The sequence below is a fragment of the Apium graveolens genome, chromosome 11, assembly GCF_009905375.1.
Source record: "Apium graveolens cultivar Ventura chromosome 11, ASM990537v1, whole genome shotgun sequence".
NCBI classification, from domain to species: Eukaryota; Viridiplantae; Streptophyta; class Magnoliopsida; order Apiales; family Apiaceae; genus Apium; species Apium graveolens.
In genome coordinates, this window is record NC_133657.1 from 66868162 (window position 1) to 66885154 (window position 16993).

General features: G+C 32.4%; 2 protein-coding genes across 3 annotated transcripts; both read right to left on the bottom strand.

Moving 5' to 3' along the window:
- Positions 1–95: 95 nt before the first annotated feature.
- On the bottom strand, positions 96–5617 carry LOC141695028 (sugar transporter ERD6-like 5). 2 transcript variants are annotated; one of them, XM_074499253.1, is made up of 18 exons: positions 5344–5614; positions 5193–5255; positions 4114–4203; positions 3954–4013; positions 3136–3201; positions 2991–3056; positions 2830–2905; positions 2684–2748; positions 2310–2402; positions 2122–2202; positions 1963–2047; positions 1832–1875; positions 1677–1739; positions 1546–1605; positions 1406–1459; positions 1030–1086; positions 738–852; positions 96–600 (listed from the first exon to the last, which is right to left on the bottom strand). In XM_074499253.1, the coding sequence occupies exons 1-18, from the start codon at positions 5494–5496 to the stop codon at positions 485–487; spliced, it is 1407 nt and encodes a 468-aa protein (XP_074355354.1). In that variant the 5' UTR covers positions 5497–5614; the 3' UTR covers positions 96–484. The 2 variants fall into 2 exon arrangements, 1 of the variants encoding a protein (XP_074355354.1); XR_012564249.1 differs by lacking the exon at positions 96–600 and having other exon boundaries at positions 776–852; positions 1346–1459; positions 5344–5617.
- Positions 5618–7299: 1682 nt separating this feature from the next.
- Positions 7300–16681, bottom strand: LOC141695566 (uncharacterized). The gene is made up of 37 exons (XM_074499804.1): positions 16411–16681; positions 16268–16330; positions 15749–15838; positions 15577–15636; positions 15149–15214; positions 15003–15068; positions 14785–14860; positions 14640–14704; positions 14307–14399; positions 14143–14223; positions 13997–14081; positions 13864–13907; positions 13708–13770; positions 13585–13644; positions 13450–13503; positions 13056–13112; positions 12833–12947; positions 12602–12716; positions 12343–12380; positions 11617–11759; positions 11452–11514; positions 10787–10876; positions 10616–10675; positions 10059–10124; positions 9909–9974; positions 9678–9753; positions 9533–9597; positions 9214–9306; positions 9026–9106; positions 8878–8962; positions 8747–8790; positions 8583–8645; positions 8465–8524; positions 8319–8372; positions 7956–8012; positions 7753–7867; positions 7300–7633 (listed from the first exon to the last, which is right to left on the bottom strand). Exons 1-37 carry the CDS (start codon positions 16564–16566, stop codon positions 7518–7520), a joined length of 2844 nt encoding a protein of 947 aa, XP_074355905.1. The 5' UTR covers positions 16567–16681; the 3' UTR covers positions 7300–7517.
- Positions 16682–16993: the final 312 nt, after the last annotated feature.

Here is a 16993-nt window from a genome sequence, read left to right on the forward strand (position 1 = left end):
ATACTTCCCTGTATAGCACAAGTAGTTAACTATAGTTTCAGATATTATTTCATTTTCCAGGACAACAATAAATAACAACCTACCAAGATAAATCATTAACAGACCTGAAAAAAACCTGTGTACAGAGAATAAGCTTTTAAGTGGCAGGAGTATTACATAACACAAATACTGTCACCAGCTGCTTGTGTGCACAGGCCTTTTTACTTGCTAAGTAGTAATTACACTTGTAAAAAAAAACAATCCTGCTCCCTCCATCGTCCTTGGTCCCAAGTAGTCTCGTTTGTGAGCATTTTTTCGTATTAAAATGTATTTATGATGAGTATATAGTGTAAATGTATCATAAAAATTATGTTTTTTTAAAAAGTAAAAAAAAACGAAAATAGGCAACTATTATGGGAGGGAGGGAGTAAAAAATTATAAAACTGATAAGCATGTTTCAGAAATTTCCTTGTTCAGGCTCATTGCTTGGAAAACTTTATCCTAACTAAATGAGGATTGATGCTTCAATCTCTTCTAGTGTTCTTCCTTTCGTTTCTGGAACCAGCTTCGCAACAAATAAAACCCCCAAGCCGCTAAAAGTTGCAAATATGAAAAATGTTCCTAAAAAATATATTTGTATATGTTAGACGACTCGACTACAAAATTGATCATATACACAAGACTGGTTTCTCTAGATTTTAGAAACAGCGTGTGCAGAGGTTCAAAGAGCATAAGCACAATTGAGGTGAAGAATTTACCTGATGGATTCCATTCTAGTAAGAAGTTAAAGATGTAGGAGACAATCCAAGAAAACAACATGTAAATAAATGTTGCAAGACTTCCAGCAGAACCCTTAATGTTAAGCGGAAGCAACTGAAATACAGGGATCATAGTTTTAGCCACAACAATCTTCAATCTTCATACACTAGCATTCGTTTATATTACAATATTTACGATCTCTGTATTCGTTTATATTAGTACAATATAAAGTATGATCTCTGTATTCATTTATGGGAAGTTATTTGACCAGCTGATTAAGGTAACACTTACCTCAGACATGATAACCCATGGTACAGCAGCCCCCATTGCAAAGGATGAAAGATTTACCTGGTTACCATAAAAACATTAAATCCAGATTTATTTAAGTGAAAATGTGAATGTTGAACAAAAATCATGTGAGAAATCCACAGGAAAACACTTACTGGAAAGTTAATAGAGATCCAATATAAAAAAAAATATGTAAAATGAACTAAACATTATTTTAAGTTTTTACTATCAAATGCCAGCTTACCTCCCGGCCATCTAGATTTCTGACAGCAGAATATACAAAAAAATATTTTTTTTTACACAAGATGTTTTTACTCACTGTTTGCAAGTTGCTTAATATTACACTAAGTATAAGTCATATGTTTGCACATCATATTACCATAACGCCTATGAGCACTAATACGGACGTGACCTCCTTCCATTGATTAAGATCCTGCCCAAGGTGAACCATATGCTAATAACTTAGAAGACCGAAAAAGTTAGGAATGAAAAGTCTAAGAGACCAGTTTCTGGATAAACCTGCAAGATGAATGCTGACCCAACAAGAAAGCTACCCAATCCCGCCCCGATGAAAGAAGCCTGCATCTTTCCTAATTAGTTCAAAATGTTAACTAAATCTAGACTAAAACTAATATCTTGCACATTCTGACCATTTGAACTGGACGCCTTCCTGACCTATCTAGTACGAGTACACCCAAAGCAGATACTGGAATCTGCATGAAGAATGTAGATCCTCAGATAAACATAATATATGGTACAAAATCACATTTGAAAAATTAAATCTAGATTTGAGATTTTCCAAAACCTGAATTATAGCAATTGCGGTGGTACCAAAGCTGATTGGAGAACCTGTTATACACAATGAAAGGGATAATTTCTTTCCTATTCATTTCTACAAAATCAGGATATTAATGTGTAGTGAGCTTTTATTTTTACCGGATACTTTAAAAATCGAACTTGCATAAAACACAATCGCCATGCTGCCACTAAGTGTTACTATTACAAGTGTACCGATTACTACCTGCACATAGTGAGGTATGAGAAAAAAAAAGGATAACGAGTATAAATAAAAAAAGCTTGGAAACTAAAGCTTACAGTGAGTGAAAGGGCATATTTTGTTTCAAACATTTCTATGAATCTGGATCTTGAGAGCTGACGAAGTGTTTCTATTGAATCCTATAATTGGATAAGAAAACCTCTTCTCGTCATGTACACAAAAATGATTATAACTTCCACTTAATCATTAAATTCACATCTGATAGTGCCCTAAGTTGACCACTTACTCGTATTTCAGTTGCTTCTTCAGTAATATCAGCATTTACACCCCTTAAGTGTTGTAGAGCATCTTCGAACTTTTTTTCTTGACCAATTTTTGCCTGCAGATGGTCAATTCATTACGAAAGAATTCCAAAAGATTTTTATAAATATTTCTTTAAAATTTCATCTTTTCCACAATACAAAAAATAGAACCATGAAATTATATGAAAATTCAGCAGTACATAAGTCTTGAAAATATAAATATATAAACGAAGGATCGGAAATCCTTGAAAAGAACACTAGCAACATAGTGGTACTTGCTATTTGTTTTTCGGCCTCTCCTTTTATCTCTTCAAGAGGTATTACATTCCTAAAATAAAATAACTTTTTATAAACTCACCAACCATCTAGGTGACTCTTGTATGAATAATAACCCGAACACATGTAGGAGACAAGGTAAAGCTCCTGGAAGTATATATAATGAGTTCAGGCAATTTACAATGACAACCTCCTCCATATATAAGACAGCATTAAAAAATAAGTTACCTATCACAGCTAAGGTTCTCCATGCAATGACATTTCCGAGGAAAAATGTCATAGAAACACCAACACATACTAATATCTGTAGTATTTTCAAGACAAGGTTACTTAACAGAATCGGTAATTTTTTTACATTAACACAGTTGATGGTTTAATCAAGAGGATACCTGATGTGCTGCAGAAAATCCTCCCCGGATATTTTTAGGTGTTATTTCAGCAACATACACTGGTGTCTGTCTCACCATAGATTTATATTTTAAATCACAAATCAGGCAGATAGGTAAATTACACTTGAAGTTTTTCTATACTTACCAAGTAACTTTGAATCCCAGATCCAAATCCCAGTGACAATCTTCCAAGGTGAAGGTACCAAGCACCCTTTTAACAAAAAAAATTAACACTTTCACTATAATAATATGTTATTTTTGATATTTCATTTAATATTGTAACTAAAACTTATAAAGGTATATTACATATCTGTTCAGTTGTTGCTTGATATTAGGAATGATTTAAAAGTAACTAGGCTACTTTATGTAATGATAATCTAGTTTCTTGATTTGTGTTATAGGATTCTACTTGTATCTGAACTTGAATAAGTTTGCTATGATTTGAGTGTCTACCAGTAGTTTTCTTATTCGACAGAAATTAACTTTCATTCTGTATTTTTTCTTCTCTAATTTCTGTTTTTCCCACTGATCTGTGTCTGGGAATTTTCAGCTCCTCCACTCATGCATCTTTCAGAAACTTAACGGAGGGAATAGTTAATAGACCAAAATACTAGCATGATGAATGTTTCTTTTTATGATAATTTGTATCTGATTCTATCCTGGTGGACAGTTGTTTTATTTTTTTTTGACATAAGAACATAATATTTCTGTAATAGACCGTTACAAGAAAAAAAACAGTAACATTTACCATGATATACACTTTTTGGGTTACTAAGAGTTTGTATGTATATAGTTTCTGTGAAATCATCCTGGCTATGACCCTCTATGCCTCTACCACCCCGTCTTTTGCTAAGGATTATAATCTTTGTTCCTTCTGATTATCAAGAATGGTATGGAACTCTTTTAAAGAAATTAAATATAGTAGTTTTTAAGATAGAGAGAAAAATCTGAAAGACAAAGTACCTCTGCAAAAATAATTGCAGACCAACCAATGATGAAGAATATGTCCATTAACAACATTGTCTGCACAAAGGCATGCAATGCAAATTAGCAGCAGACATGTAGTAAAGTCTTTGAATAAAAAAAACTAACACCAGCACTGCCGTGTGATGGAAGAACTTACAGGTTTCCTGCCAATGAGATCTGCTAGCTTTCCACTTGCAATTGCACCAAACATGCTTCCAAAAGTTAGCATGGAACCAAAAACTGAGTACTGAAAATAAGCAAGATTTAAACTGATTAGTTTCAGTTATGTCCTGAGGGCCTCGCAACAATCTTGGTCTTCAATTACAAATTGCTTAAGAGTATCAGATTGGCGTAGGCATATAGCACAAGGAATATTAAGTAAATGCCACCGGAAAGTACGCAATACTTTTGAATGGTTCCAGTTTAAACAATGTATAGAGTCCACTTGGTAGTTGAAATTTAAACCATCTCAATTCTCACTTTGTGTTCAACTCTTAGAATAGATGTCAATGCTGCTGTAAGCCTATAACCTATTCTTTGCATTGCATATTAATAATAAAATTGACCAGGCATTCCCATATGTCTGGATAATCGATTGTTCAGATTGATGGAACAAAGAAAGATAACCATACTATTAATAAGCTTAAAAAGAACATGTACAACTTACGAAGGGTTTCCCACCAAATAGCTGAAAGAAAAGAGAACGGTTATGACTTGTAAACTAGTAACAACATTTGATTAGATCATTCAATCATTGTATCTGACAAATTATTGTATCGAAGATAAGTAGAAAGGGAAGATGTGGCACTAAATTATTTATAATACAGCTTTGTTAGTAAATTCATGGATGCCATTAAAGCTTGAAATTGACTACAATCTAATCCTCAACATAAGTATCATGCCCATATCAAGGGGTCATTTGTTAAACCCAACGTTGAAGATATTCGAGTGGTTCAAGTCATAATTTTAAAGTGAGTAATCAGGTATCTTTTAATTTAATTAGAAAAAGAACACCAAAAATACAAGTATATATAATCACCAATTTTGAACAAATATTAAGTTGAATTGGTAACTAAAATGAAGGCTCCTGTACTTAACCCAAAAATGGAGTTTCGAAAGTAGTACATGAATGCATAATATACACATGAAGCTCTCAAATTGATCATAGTAGTGAAGTACGAATACAAAATGTTGAAACAAATGAGCAAACAACACTAAAATATTTCAGAAACAAACCTGAGCAGTAGATAAACCCAAGTCTGCTAAAATTCCAGCTTGAGCAGCAGATGAATACCCTGTCTACATACACATAATAATCAAAATCACAACATATATATTATCTTGGTCTATATAATGAAACCAAAGTGAAGTATAAAGAAAAACTTACAGCACAGCCAAATGTGAAAGAAGCAGAGATAGCAACAAAAGTGCTAAAAAGAAGCAGTGGGGTGACAGAAGAGCCCATAATATCATCTTCCTCATTGATTTTTGTGTCATTTTTGGTTATGATCAGCCCTTCTTCCATGCTCTCTCTGTGCATTTTGTTGAGTTTTGTTCAAGAACTACATACAGTCTTGTGGGGCGGTGGGGAATAAGAAAACATATGCTGGGGAGGTAGATGACCAAGTTGGGCCAAAAATGGTTAGGTAGCTCATCTCAAAATAATATTCAAATTTTGCAAATCTTTTGTCTTTATCGTCTTCTTGTTGTTGGTAGGTACCACGTGAATGAAAGGATTACCAAATCTATGTCAACCCTATAACTTTGGTAATTATAAAATATTATGAGTTAATTTTTACTTACTACATAAAATTGTACCTTCATTAATATTTTTATCAATTAAATTATTTTATATTATGATGTCAATTTTGTCATGTCATTTGATAAAAAAAAATTCACCCCTATTTCTATAAAGTTATTCAGAGCGGGATGTAATTGATAAATTAAGAAATATACTTTCAAATTCACCCAGTAAAATTTATTTTATATTATTAAATAAATTAATAACTTGATGGGATAACTTAAACTAAATGTTATAATTCTCGTATAAATTCTGGAGTTATTGTTAAATGTCTCACTTGTAAGAAAAAACCCTATTTACTAATCATATAAATAACATGTGACATTTTACCATTTTCATATCCCATGTTACCATTTTCATTCTTTGCAGGACTCTTATTATTAAATTTTGTAAGTCAGATATTATATTTTTTGAATTATTAAAATATCAAATATTATATTTAAGAAATTATTTGAAAAAAGTCAATTTTACAAAGAAATCATTATTAATTTTTTTTAAAATATTTTATTCAATTTTCTATTTATTATTGAAATCAATTGTTTTGAAAATATTACCTCCAATATAATTTTATTACTATACAATGTATATATTTATATATGGTGTTAATTGATTATAATCCAATTTAATGTAAAAACTATAGAAGCTTGATACTAACAATAATTTTGTAATTAACTATAAATTTAAAAATACGTACAATTGGATTGATTATACATGAATTTTTGTCTCTATTTTCAAAAAAATCACGACATTTATTTGAAAATCACAATTTTTTACAATAAAATCACTATTTTGTTCTGCGATAATTACTAATATCTACAACAAAAATAATGTGATGCCATAAAATCTTTAGCTTTTTTATAATTTTAATATTGCTTTAATCACGAATTTACCACTGCAAAATTACCAAGTAATATGATAACACGCATATAACTAAATTTGTTTGTAATTGTTTGTATACCTAATACAATGTAGAGAAATGGGAAAATGTACCCGAATTGAAATAAATAATTTATTTTTTATTTCTTAGTCAAGAATGATACTCAATTTTTAAATCCTAATTACCCTCAATTAATTTTTATTTGATCAATTGTCCTTTATCTTTAATTTAACCCCGGCTTTGACCACTGACAGTATAATATGATTTTAAAAATCATAATAATATATTCAAGAGAAATTATTAATAATACCCTTCTATAATTATTTTTCTCAAGTAATATCCAAAATATAAGGTTTGACTAATGAAATTTAACTGTATTAAATAAAATAATATAAAAATAAAATGATAAACTATTTTGTGTGCTATTAAAAAAAGATAATTCTAAAACTGGGTCATTTTAAATATTATTCATCTTGAAATAGATACTTATTATAAAGTGTATTAAACATATATTTACGTAAATGAGTAAAAGTTTTTTGAAAAAACAGAGAGCTGGGTTGGTGCACAAAAGAAACCAGGAACTAGCATCTACTAAGAAAATTAAAAAACAGAAACTTGTACAACCATAACATGTTTTGAAGGCATGAAAACTAACAATAATCTACCACAGCCTCCAGGACCAACATCAACCACAAGACATGGAGGGTAGGAAGAAGTTAGATGCACTTTCCAAATCAAAATCAAACTACTTTGAACGGAGCGAGGAGGATTATTACATTTGTCAAGACAGAATGTATATATAATATCCACACAACAAATCAACAACAGATCAAGATTCTTGTTACATACTAAATACACATTCTTTGGACACATTTTGATCCCTTTATTTGAGCATTGATGCTTCTATCTCTTCTAATGTCCTTCCTTTGGTTTCTGGAACCATCTTTGCAACAAACACAATCGTCAAGCCACTAAAAATTGCAAGTATGAAGAACGTTCCTGCAACATTTCATTGTTTAAGATGCAAGGACATGAGTACAAAACTAAGATTGTAACAAGTTCTATTGCACTGTCTGATAGACAAGCATCAACACAAGTACTGAGGTTTTCAAAACTACCTGATGCACTCCATTCCAGCAAGAAGTTGAAGACATAGGAAACAATCCATGAAATGAACATGTTTGTAAATGTTCCAAGACTTCCTGCAGAACCCTTGATGTTTATTGGAAGCATCTGAAACACAAACAACTTATTAGACCATCATTTTTCCCTAGGACTATGCATGTATTCTATGTGGCCTACTGATTATAACAATACTTACTTCAGCCATGATAACCCACGGTATAGCAGCCCCCATGGCGAATGATGAAAGATTTACCTAATAGTTATCAATCAAATTAGTAAAACCCCATCTTCAGTTCGATTGAAAATGTCACCAAGTACAAGATTAATATGGAAGATCCACATACAAGCTATAAACTTAACCGAGCTTCAAAAAATATAATAAAGCATTTACAAAAAAAATATACTTTATCTTGAGGGAAATTGTTTTCAAGTCTAATACCAGCTTTGTCCATATATCTTGCTAACAAGAAATTTTTTACAAAAGATATTTTTTGCTTTCACTGTTTGCAAGTTAATTACTAGAAGTCTGACAAAATAGTACTATTTTACATTGTATTACCAGAACACCAATGAGCACTAGTGTGCCTGTCAGTTCCTTCCATTGATTAAGATCCTGACAGAGGTTCACCCAGATGGTAATTAATATCTTACAGAACCAAAATAGTAAAATATAGAGAATTTAAAAGTTCCGTTTTCTGGATGAACCTGTAAGACGAATGCTGATCCAGCAAGAACACTCCCCAAGCATGACCCGATCAAAGATACCTGCACCTTTCCTGGTAAGTTTTGATAAGACTTAAATTCATTTGCTACACTCTCTTACCATTAGAAGCGGACGCCTTCCTGTTCTATCCAGTAAGACTACACTCAAAGCACAAACCGGAATCTGAATGAGAAATGTACATTACTGAGATACATACATTACATAAAAGTAATACAAATTAATATTTGAATGAAAACTGTTGTAGATCTGAGAGTTTCAATAACCTGAATTATTGCAAATGCTGTGGTACCAAAGCTAACTGAAGCACCTGTTATACATTTAATGACAGATAAATTATTTCTTATTCATTCCAGTAAGTTAGCATATGAATGACCAAAAGAGCCTTTGTTTATACCAGCTGTTTGAAAAATTGAACTTGCATAAAACACAATCCCCATGCCGCCACCAAGTGGTATTAATACCAGTATACCAATTACTGCCTGTACATAGTAAACAGTGAGAAAGGATGACTAGTATAAAACAAAATAGCTTGAATTTCTTACAATGAGGGAACGGGCATATTTTTTCTGAAACATTTCCCCAAATCTGGGTTTTAAGAGCTGATGAAGAGTTGCTGTTGAATCCTATGAGACAAGAAAATGTAATCTCTGTCATTATGTGTGTGATATTGGTTACGATTTCCACTTAGTATATAATAGCTCATTAATAGTCCCTGAAGTTGATCACATACTCTTATTTCATTTGCTTCTTCTGTAATATCAGCATTTACTCCCCTAAGGCAGTGTAGAGTATCTTCTAACTGTTTATCCCGACCAGTATTTGCCTGCAGATGATCGGTTTGTTTGATAAAGCATTCCAGTGTATGTGTTCATTATTTCTTTATTGTCGCAACTTTTCCACCGCATCAAGAGAAGTACAATAAGTTAGAAAGAAAACTTACACTACAAGATAACTTTAGTTATTCTTAGGCTTCCCTTTTTGCTTTTCAAGAAATTTTACCTTCCTAACATAGAATTAGTAAGTTATTGAGAGAATGATACACAACTCACCAACCATCTAGGTGACTCCGGTATGAAAAATAACCCCAGCAGATGTATGAGACATGGTAAAGCTCCTGAAAGCATAACAGTAACAGGCAATTTATACAGACAACATTCATCAGATCAAAAACAGCATAAAAACCTAATGGGTTACCTATTACAGCCAAGGTTCGCCATTCAATGAGATTTCCGATAAAAAACATCACAGAAATACCAACATTTATCATTAACTGTAGAAATGTCAAAACAAGGTTATGTAGCGAAGCCACTTGTTTTACACTTTATAACATATGCTGGTCTAATTACCAACACTTGAAACATTTTAACTGAAACTTTTTAAGAACTGCTACTCTATTGAAGACAAGTTCGATATCAAAAATCATACCAGAATTGCTCCAGAAAATCCTCCTCGAACATTTTTTGGTGCAATTTCAGCAACATATACTGGTATCTGTCCTCACAATATATTAATATTTAAATCAAAAATCCTAAAGATCAGTAAATTATATTTTGAAGTATAGTTAGTAACCCTTACCAAGTAGGTCAGAAGCCCAAATCCAAATCCCAGTGACAATCTTCCAAGTTGAAGCCACAAAGCACCCTTCAACAAGTGTTAAACACAGTTCATTCATTGTATAAATATAAAATCAACTTCAACTCAATCTTGTTTTTCTAATTTATGTTTTCCCTACTATTAATTTTTAGCTAATGCTTTTTCTGTCACAGAAATGTATAGCTTGTGGGCTGTTGCAGTCTTGTATTTTTCAGGAACGTAAACGAGGGAATAAGTTTGTAACTAGCACGACGATCAAATCTTCTTTGCACGAGTATTACATTCCTATTATATGGGGGATAGTAAACCTTTTTGTTCTTTTGACAACGAAGGATTATAATTATCAAGGAGATTAATATACTTTGGTTCACTAATATTTTCTATATACGATGTTTCTGCTCAGTCATCCTGTTTATAACACTTAGCCAATTTATGTTATAACAAAGACATATGTTTTTCACTCCTTTTGATCAATCAAGAAAAATATGAAATTGATTCGAAGAAAACAGTTTCCAGAAAGGAATGAAAAGGGAACATACTTGTGCAAAATTGATTGCCGACCACCCAATAATAAGTAATGTGTCCATTAGCAACATTGTCTGCCACAATCAAACAAAGCAAACTAGCATCATACAGAGTTGGTATATTCTTAGGATAAAATATGTTAAACAGTAGCACTGCAATGTTTGAAGCATAAAGGAAGAACTTACCAGTTTCCTGCCTAGGAGATCTGCTAGCTTTCCACTAGCAATTGCACCAAACATACATCCAAAAGTCAAAATTGATCCGAATAATGAGAACTGCAAAGAAGTGTGAAACAAAATTAATTCACTTTAGAAACAGACTTCGGCTGTTTTATCAGTTTACAATTGTTAATTCTTCGAAGAGCATCAGATTTGACAGGGCCAATGGCAGAAGACACTTAAGGTAGATGCCACCAGAAAGCACACAATAGATGTAAATGGTTCCTGGTTTGACTTATGTACACAGGCAAAGACATCACCAAAGTCTAAGTCATCCAATTATCATGATAGAAAGGAGTCTTCCTTGTCTATCACTATTAATAATAAATTGCATACTATCATTTCCTTACACCATTTTGTAAAACAGATGTAGTAGCATTGGTCGATGAGAAGTGTACATGTATCAAGAATGCTATAGTACATAGACAATTTTATCTGCGTAATGCAAGGCTAGCTACATGATAAGAAAGTGTACATCTCTATTTTAAGTACTAGTATAACAGACACAAATTAAAAACGAAAGACGAGACTAAGGATGAATGCAGTGTCATCTTTAGGCATAAATATAGCAGTGGGCGTACAAAAGTAAAATAATAAAGAAAAAGGTGACAATGGAATAATAGTGCAGATACCTGAGCAGTAGATAGACTCAAATCCTCCACAATTCCAGCTTCAGCAGAGGATGTATATCCATTCTACAATATAATTATGACAACCTGGGAGCTTAGTAATGATTTACGCAAGTCGAAAAAAGAAACAAAAGCAAGTAAGAAAGAAGGAAGGAAGGAAAAACTAACAGCACAGCCATTGGAGAGAGAAGCAAATCCAGCAAGAACAGAGCTAAACACAAGTAGTGGGGTGACAGATGACCCCAAATTGCCATCTTTTCCATTGGGTTTCTTCATAAGTCCTTCCTCCATGCTTTCCCTCTCCATTTGTTTTCAAAAAATTTTGTAATTTGTCTTTTATAGCCTTAGAGAAGAGGTAGCTATGTATATTCAAGCTTTATAGCCTTAGAGAGGAGGTAGCTGAAATTCGAGATTGGTAGCTCAAGTGATAATTTATTACAACTCCATTGATGACTTGAGATATATTTAAAAATTCAATGCAGATTGTGCCCATAATAAACAAGTCTCAGAGTTGACATGTGTGACTCAAATCAAACTCAAATGATAAGAGTAAAAATAACTCCTCAGCTTTTCTATTATAAATTTTGAATTCTTAGTAAAAACAAAATTAAATAAACAAAATGAATAATCAATATGTTAGGGTTTGAAAACCTAATTTCATTTGGAATTCTGGTTTGCATCAATTAAATAATTTATTTGAAATTGAATTTTCTTTAAAATTTCAAAACATTCAAGCAATTGTACAAATATTAAAATTTGAAATAACAATTCAAATTATGTTATGTCTTTTAAAATGATAAAAAAAGAAATAAGAAAAAGAATCATTCTAAGCTCCATATCTATGACCCAACACAAATGCCGTTGGACCAGCTCATTAATAATATCTCTAAAAACTGGGCCGATCCACTATGTTAAACATAATGGACCATCTGCTGAACCCACAAACCAAATTATAAAACTCAAGTAACCCAAAAAAATATACCAGATAGCATATATGTTCTTTTTTATCCATATAAAAGCCAATAACAGAAATTTAAGTACACGAGCATGTTTGTAAACTTTGCAAGATATGAAATGGAAACAACATAGTTTTACTGAAAACTGGTCTTCATAGTTCATATGCTAGCATTGGATTATATTCTGATACATGAACTAAATGAGTATTGATGCTTCGATCTCTTCTAACGTTTTTCCTTTCGTTTCTGGGACCATCATTGCGACAAATATAATAGCCAAACCGTTGAAACTTGCAAGTATGAAGAACGTTCCTACAATATTTATTGTTCAAGTAAGACGAGAAACTCGAGTACAAAACTGAGATTTTGGGAAGTGTTAGTTTAGAGCGTTGCAGACAAGCATAAACGAGTGATAATGGTGAAACTACCTGATGGACTCCATTCTAGTAAAAAGTTGAAGATATAGGAAACAATCCATGTAATGAACAAGTTTGTAAATGTTGCAACACTTCCAGCAGAACCCCTTATGTTCAGTGGAAGTATCTGAAATAGAGAAATTGCATGCTTAGGTTAGACCAGTTCTGATATACTAGCGCCATTACTTTATATGCTGATGTGTTAACATATAAAACTCATTTAAGTAATACTTACCTCGGCCATGATAACCCATGGGATAGCAGCCCCCATTCCGAAGGCTGAAAAAAATATCTGGAAGTTTCCAATTAAATAATTAAACCCCATCTTCAATATAAGTGTAAATTTAAACTTTGCAGAATTAAATTATTCTAGATCCACAAACAAAACACATGCTTGAAAGATAATTAAGTTTCAATATATAGAATAGAGTGTGTAAAAGAAAAGATATTTTTTCTGGGAATGAATTTATTTTCTGTATAATAACAGCTTACCTTTGTCCACGTGGGTTGCTGACAGAAAGAACATCCAAAAGAAGATAATTTTTTTTTACAAATGATGTTTTGCTAACTTTTACAACTTAATGAGTGTCAAACTAAGAAAATAGTCCTACGTTGTTACAATGTATTACCAGAATGCCTATGAGCACTAACGTGGATGTCAACTCCTTCCATTGATTAAGATCCTGCCAGAAGAAAATACTTACTTTTTCTAAGATCAAGATAGTACAGAAAGAATCAGTCTAAACTATTGTTTCCGGATAAACCTGCAAGACAAATCCTAATCCAGTAAGAAAGCTCCCCAGACATGTCCCAGCCAAAGAAACCTGCAACTTTCCTGTTCAGTTCATTGATTGACTTGATCAAATTAAAACACCAACTACTCTTACCATTAGAAGTGGTCGTCTTCCTGATCTATCCAGTAAGAGTACAGATAAAGCACAAACTGGAATCTGAATGAGTTATGTACATGACTGAGATGCATATCATATATACACAGATTAATATCTGAATGAAGTGAAGCTCAGATCTGAAATTTGCAAAACCTGAATTATTGCAGTCGCTGTGGTACCAAAGCTAACTGAGGAACCTGTTATATTCAAAACAAAACAACTATAATGTTGCCTGTTCATTCCCAAAAAATTAGAATATGAATGACTAGATGAGCCTTTATTTTACCCGCCACTTCAAATATCAAACTTGCATAGAACACAATCGCCATGCTGCCACCAAGTGGTATTATTACCAGTGTACCGATTACTACCTGTACATAGTTACAGTTAAAAAGAAATCAATTAATAATAACAATTAGCTGAACTGCTTACAATGAGGGAAAGAGCGTATTTTCTCTCAAACATGTCCACGAATCTGGATCTCGGAAGCTGTTCTAGGGTTTCTTTTGAATCCTAATACACAAGAAAAACTAATCTCGTCATTTTCTGTCTGCAAAATTGTTCTCATTCAATAGTGCTTGAAGTTAATCACATACTCTTATTTCAGTTGCTTCTTCAGTAACATCAGCATTTACACCCCTTAGGCGCTGTAGAGTATCTTCCAACTGTTTTTCTTGACCATTTTTCACCTAATTAAAAAAGCATTTCAACATATGTGTATTATTATTTCTTAAATGTAACATTTTTTCCATAAAAACCATTATCCAGAAAGGAAAAGAAATTCACTACACTAATTAAATTCAATATTTTGTGCAGAATAGGAAATCCTTGAAAACGACATGGCATACATAATGTGAACTCTCTATTTGCTCTTATAACAAAAATTTACTTAAACTAAAAACTTATTGTAAGATTTCTTCGCAACTCACCAACCATCTAGGTGACTCTGGTATGATCAATAACCCCAATGCATATAGGAGACATGGTAAAGCTCCTGGAAGCAAAACAATTTCAAGCAATTCAAATTGACAACCAATAACTAATATACAACAGTAAAAAAACCAAATGAGTTACCTATTACCGCCAAGGTTCGCCACGCAATGACATTTCCAAAGAAAAATGAGAAGGAAATACCAAAGCCAGCCAGCAACTATAGCATTGTCAAGCAAGGTTATTTAGTAAAATCGCTATTTCTGCATATTATTAAACTTACCAACTCTTAAGATTGTAGTGCCTAAACATGAAAAGAACTGCTACTGTCATTAAGAGAAGTTTAATAATAATGAGGATACCTGAAGAGCTGAAGCAAATCCCCCCCGAAGATTTTTCGGCGCAATTTCAGACACATACACTGGTGACTGTCTTGCAAATTTGTAATTAAACCACATTTCACATTCAGACAGGAGTAAATTATATGTTGAAGTTTTGCAACCCTTACCAAGTAGACATGAATTCCACTTCCAATTCCTAGTGAGAATCTTCCAAGGTCAAGCCAAAAAGCACTCTTACAAAAAGGAGACAAAAAAAAAATCAATTCACAGACTATATTAATATTAATTGATTTTAAGTCGACCTTGTTTTCTATATCTAGCTCAGTGCACTGTTGTACCTTCCACAAAATTAACCAACGCAAAAACTTTACATGACAGATACTAGCACGGTGATCTAATTTATTCTGCATAAAACATATCTTAATTTTTTCTGGTGGAAAATTGGCCTTTTCTGACAAAAAAATGCATTACCATTCATAACCATATATGTAAGAGTTCCCATTAAGTTAGGAATACCATGGAATTGAATACCATGGAATTTTTTTTTAGGTAAATATAGTGTTTTAATAAAAGGGAACTTTGAAAGGATATGCACCTCTGCAAAAATGATCGACAACCAGCCAAGGATAAAGAATATATCCATCAACAACATTGCCTGCCGCAGAAAACATAGAATGCAAATTAGATGTATTCGAAGTTTGCATATTCAATGATAAATATTGTTAACACTAACACTACAATTTTAGAAGACTGAAGGAAGAACTTACACGTTTCCTACCCAGAAGATCTGCTAGTTTTCCACATGCAATTGCACCAAACATGCTTCCAAAATTTATAATTGAACCGAATAATGAGTACTACAAGCAAACCGGATATAAATTAGTTTGTTTTATGTATATGCGTAATCTCAATCTACGAATATTAATCTTTCAGTAGTATCAGTTTCTATTAGGAAAATGTCAATAGACACTTGAAGTATATGCCACAAGAAAGTTGGCGAAAGATTTAAATTACGCCCAGATTAAAGCATAGTGGTTGAAATTAAACGTGCACACCAGACAGGCCCAACTAGATTTTAAAATTAGTTATCTATCTAATGAGCTTTAAAACTCATTGCTTATAATATTATATCATGTTCCTTTCAGGGTTCAAATAGTGATCAAACTGTGTATTCTCACTGGGAGATGACTTGTTTTACTAGTCGAATGTCATTTAAAATTTCAGCAAACATTTGATAGCTATGTATTGGGAAGTATAGTATAGTATATTTGAATAATGAAATAAACCTGAGCAGTAGATAAACCCAAGTCAGCAACAATTCCAGGTTGAGCGGCAGATGAATAGCCTGTCTACAAAAATAAAAAGAGTTGAGATGGAGCTGAATGCTTCACTTGTGTAGAAGAAAAGGAGAGATGAAAAAAACACTTACAGAACACCCAAATGTGAAAGAAGCAAGACCAGCAACACAAGTGCTAAACACAAGAAATGGAGTCACAGATGATGTTGATGATGATGAGCCCACTTCTCTATTCATAAGTGCTATTTCTTCTTCTCCATTCATAAGTCCTACTTCTTCTTCTTCCATGCTTTCACTCTACTTGGGTTTTCAATAATTGTACACAATCTTTATCAAATTTAGTAAAGTAAATACATGATATGGTACTAGTCGATAACATGGAATTTTAGTCATGTAATAGATAATAAATGTGGTGGTTCCCAGTTAGTTGACATGGTAGTAGTTGATAACAAGGGTCACGATTCACCAACAATCTACGGACAGGATATCCGCATTTACTTTCAATCTTACAAGATACTCCTCCCTCGGGATAATTATACCTAAATATAATAATATTTTTAATCATACTTAAAATAAAATATAGGAGTATATGTTATAATTTATTTTATTTTTTCATTATCAGATTCTTTCATATTATAAATTTGTAAAGAGAATTTTTAACCATATCACATAATATATTTATGTAATTAATTTATTTATTTATATATATATTTTT